Source organism: Microtus ochrogaster, chromosome 1 (genome assembly GCF_000317375.1).
Source record: "Microtus ochrogaster isolate Prairie Vole_2 chromosome 1, MicOch1.0, whole genome shotgun sequence".
Classification (NCBI taxonomy): Eukaryota; Metazoa; Chordata; class Mammalia; order Rodentia; family Cricetidae; genus Microtus; species Microtus ochrogaster.
In genome coordinates, this window is record NC_022009.1 from 38,492,832 (window position 1) to 38,496,555 (window position 3,724).

The 3,724-nt window shown below is 41.7% G+C and overlaps 1 protein-coding gene across 1 annotated transcript in view; it reads left to right on the forward strand.

Moving 5' to 3' along the window:
• Positions 1-3,724, forward strand: part of Ubr7 (ubiquitin protein ligase E3 component n-recognin 7 (putative)) — a 20,757-nt gene that overhangs the window by 6,741 nt on the left and 10,292 nt on the right. Inside the window, exons 5-6 of the mRNA XM_005343482.2 lie at positions 2,082-2,135; positions 2,574-2,679. Coding sequence (XP_005343539.1) covers positions 2,082-2,135; positions 2,574-2,679 — 160 coding nt within the window. The remainder of the gene's footprint in view (positions 1-2,081; positions 2,136-2,573; positions 2,680-3,724) is intronic.

Here is a 3,724-nt window from a genome sequence, read left to right on the forward strand (position 1 = left end):
GGTCTGGTGCCCTCTTCTGGCCTGCAGGCATACACACAGACAGAATATTGTATACATAATAAATAAGTAAATATTTAAAAAAAAAGAAAAAATGTGTAGTCATGAAGAATTTGATGATGGCATAGTGGTCAAGATTGTTTCTCCTGTCTTTTGAGGGTATTTGGGTTGCCTCAGGAGCCGTGGGGACCCCAGAAGGTGGGTGACTTGCCCATCTTTTTGTGACATTAGACGCCTTTCAACACTGCCTTCTTGGCTTTCAAGGCCTTTGCTTTTTCTTTGGCATTGGGAGGGGTGAGAGATTCCTTCGCTTTCAGAGCCATCTTGGTGCAAAATGAATCTGGGTCTGTCTTATATATGTAGCCCTGTCTGACCTCAAACTTGGCTTCAAGTGCTGGGATCTCCTGACAATTTTTTTTTAACATTCTTATCAACCTATATATTATTAATTCTTTACAATCTTGCCATGTTGACCCTTTAATCCCAGTACTCAGGAATTAGAGGCAAGCAAATCTCTGTGAGTTAGAGGCCAGCCTGATCTATATACAGAGTGAGTTCCAGGACAGCCAGAGCTACAAAAGAAAGACTTTATCTCAAAAAAAAAAAAAATCTGGCTATGTTATGTGGCAATGGTTTATTATTAGTTCCTTTAAAAGTGTTTTAACCAAAAATAAATGTTTTAAAATTTATCTTATGGGGGCTGGAGAGATGGCTCAGAGGTTGAGAGCACTGGCTGCTCTTCCAGAGGTCCTGAGTTCAATTCCCAGCAACCACATGGTGGTTCACAACCATCTATAATGGGATCTGGTGCCCTCTTCTGGCATGAAAGCATGCATGCAGGTGGAACACTGTATATTTACTGTGAGTTTGAGGCCAGCCTGGTCTACAGAGTAAGTTCTAGGACAGCCAAAGTTGCACAAACCCTGTCTTGTGGGAGAAAAAAAAAATTTTATTTTTCCTGGTCATGAATGAAATTACACAGCTGCTATGAGTTAAAGGGATATCTGTAATGGTCTCTGCATTGGCTTCCCGTGTCCTTAATGTTTTGTTTGTATATTTCTTCTAAGGTTTACTTATTATTATGTATACAGTGTTCTCCCTGCATGTATGCCTAAAGACCAGAAGAGGGCACCAAATCTCATTGGGAATGGCTGAGCCACCATGTGGGTGCTGGAAATTGAACTCAGGACCTCTGGAAGAGCAGCCAGTGCTCTTAACCACTGAGCCATCTCTCCAGCCCTTTCTTTGTTTTTTTTTTTTTTTTTTTTTTTTTTTTTGGTTTTTCGAGACAGGGTTTCTCTGTGGCTTTGGAGCCTGTCCTGGAACTAGCTCTGTAGACCAGGCTGGTCTCGAACTCACAGAGATCCACCTGCCTCTGCCTCCCGAGTGCTGGGATTAAAGGCGTGCGCCACCATCGCCCGGCCAGCCCTTTCTTTGTATATTTACTGATCTGCAAAAGTATTTTGTGTATATAGAGGAATTAACTTCCACCTTTCTGACTTTTTAATCATCTGCGACCATAATTATTGAACCAAATTACATATAAGGGGAAATTAAAAGCATCTTTAATAAATATCTCTTAAAACTAAGTAATTTCACAGATGGGGTAAAATGTTCCTTATAGTACTTTTGAAACAAAAGATTCCCTGTCTCCCAAAAAAGCAATAACTTGAGAGACAGAAGGAAAAACAAAAAACAAATTGCTCTATTGAATATCTTATTTATTTATTTATTTTTGCCTCTTAAGAAAACACCACAGTAAAGGGACAGAAGCATTTTAAGATGTTAACTGCTGGTATGAAAGCCTAAGATAAGGGAAAATCATCCCCCACAGTGTGTGTGTGTGTGTGTTTGTGTGTGTGTGTGTGTGATTCTCCTAGTGTTGGATAGGAAGGAACTTTGATAACTGCTTGCAGACTGCTTCATGGAGAATGGATTTGTCCTCTTGACTGCTCTCACACAGATGGGTTTCTCACAGAGCTGCTAGAGAATTACTCAACTCTCTAGTTCTGCTGTGGGCCAGATTTTCTTCCATGTCCTAGAATTCAAAACAATCATTAACAATTTTTTTTTTTTTTTGTCAGGTTCCAGATGAGATGATTCAGTGTGTGGTCTGTGAAGACTGGTTCCATGGCAGGGTAAGGAAAACTTTGACCTTGTAAGTTGTGTCCCATGGGACATGATGGACGTGCCAGTCACTCTAACACTTGGTGGGTGGGAGGTGAAAGATCAGGAGTTCAAGGCCCTCTGCTATTTGAGACCCTGTCTCAAAAATAAATAAATGGGCTTGGGAAATGGCTCACTGGCTTAAAGAGCACATCTTTAATCCTGGTATGCAGGAGGCAGAGGTAGGCAGATTGCTGTGAGTTCAAGGCCAGTTTGGTTTATGTAGTACTTCCAAGCCTGCCAGAACTACAAACTGAGACCCTGTCTCAAAAAAATATTCTTCTGTTGTACTTGACATTTCCTTTGATAGAGATATGATCAGTGTACTTTCACAGTGTCCGTTTATAAAACAACAGGCATTCTAGGGGACTTGGAGATCACAGGAAACATCTGGTTTTCTATATCCACAGCATCTTGGTGCCATTCCCCCTGAGAGTGGGGATTTCCAAGAGATGGTGTGCCAGGCTTGTATGAAGCGCTGTTCTTTCTTGTGGGCTTATGCTGGCCAGTTGGCAGGTAAGTGTTTCTGTGAGGTTGATGTGACAAAAATTTGTGCTTGTGAAATGTGTGTCTTTGATCAGAATTTTTAGCTGCTTTTTTAAACTGGACTTTAGGGAGGTATAGGAAATATCCAGCTATGTTCCTTTTCCACACTTTGCTTTTGGACTGGGTGAGAACCTACCAGGATTAAATGTGAACCTGAATGCCGGGATGCAGAGTATTGATAACAACCAGTTAGAGAAAGTGCGGGAGGTAGTATTTGCATGGAGTCTTGAAGTTAAAGTAAGCGGTTAAATGTAAGACATGTTTTGAAGGGGTTGGCATCATAATTCTTGGGTTATAACAGATGCCTTAGACCTGACAATAATAGATAAATATTACAGTCAAGATCTGTGCCAGATATGAAGGCTGTGTAACAGCCCTTGCTGTCCTAGCCCTACCTGTCTTGGAACTACCTGCCTCTGCCTTCCAAGTGCTGGGATTAATGACATGCACCACCACCTCCCGGCCCTAATCACCTTCTAGAGGCCCTATCTTTTGATACTGCACTGGTTGACTTTTAGCATATGGATTTTTTGAAGTATATGTATCCCACCTGTAGCAAATGGCAAAACAGCATATTATGTGGGTTACACACCAAGAAATGGAATAGAAGCAAAAGCCATCAGGTGGGGGTCATCAGTGTGATACATAACACATCTTACTGGTGTGCCATCTAAATCTCTAGTCCTTACCTTCAAGGACTTTGATCATAGAAGCTATAAGCAGCATAGCTGTGCCTGTGCTCTCTTCCTACACTGGCTGACACAGTCACAGCTCTTTCTGTTCTTTCTCCTTCAGGATATAGCTCAGTTCCTGCAGACACTTGAGCTATAGGTTTTGCCCATTGGGATTTCTTTTTTGCTTTTGATTGTTTAGTTGTTAGTTTTGCAAATCCAGACCCTCACACATGCTAGGTAAGATGTATCCTCTGGCCGATCCCCAGCCCTGTCTGTTTTTTCAGGGTAGGGTCTCTGTCACCCAGGCTGACCTCAAACTCTCTGTCTTCATGTTTTCTTTC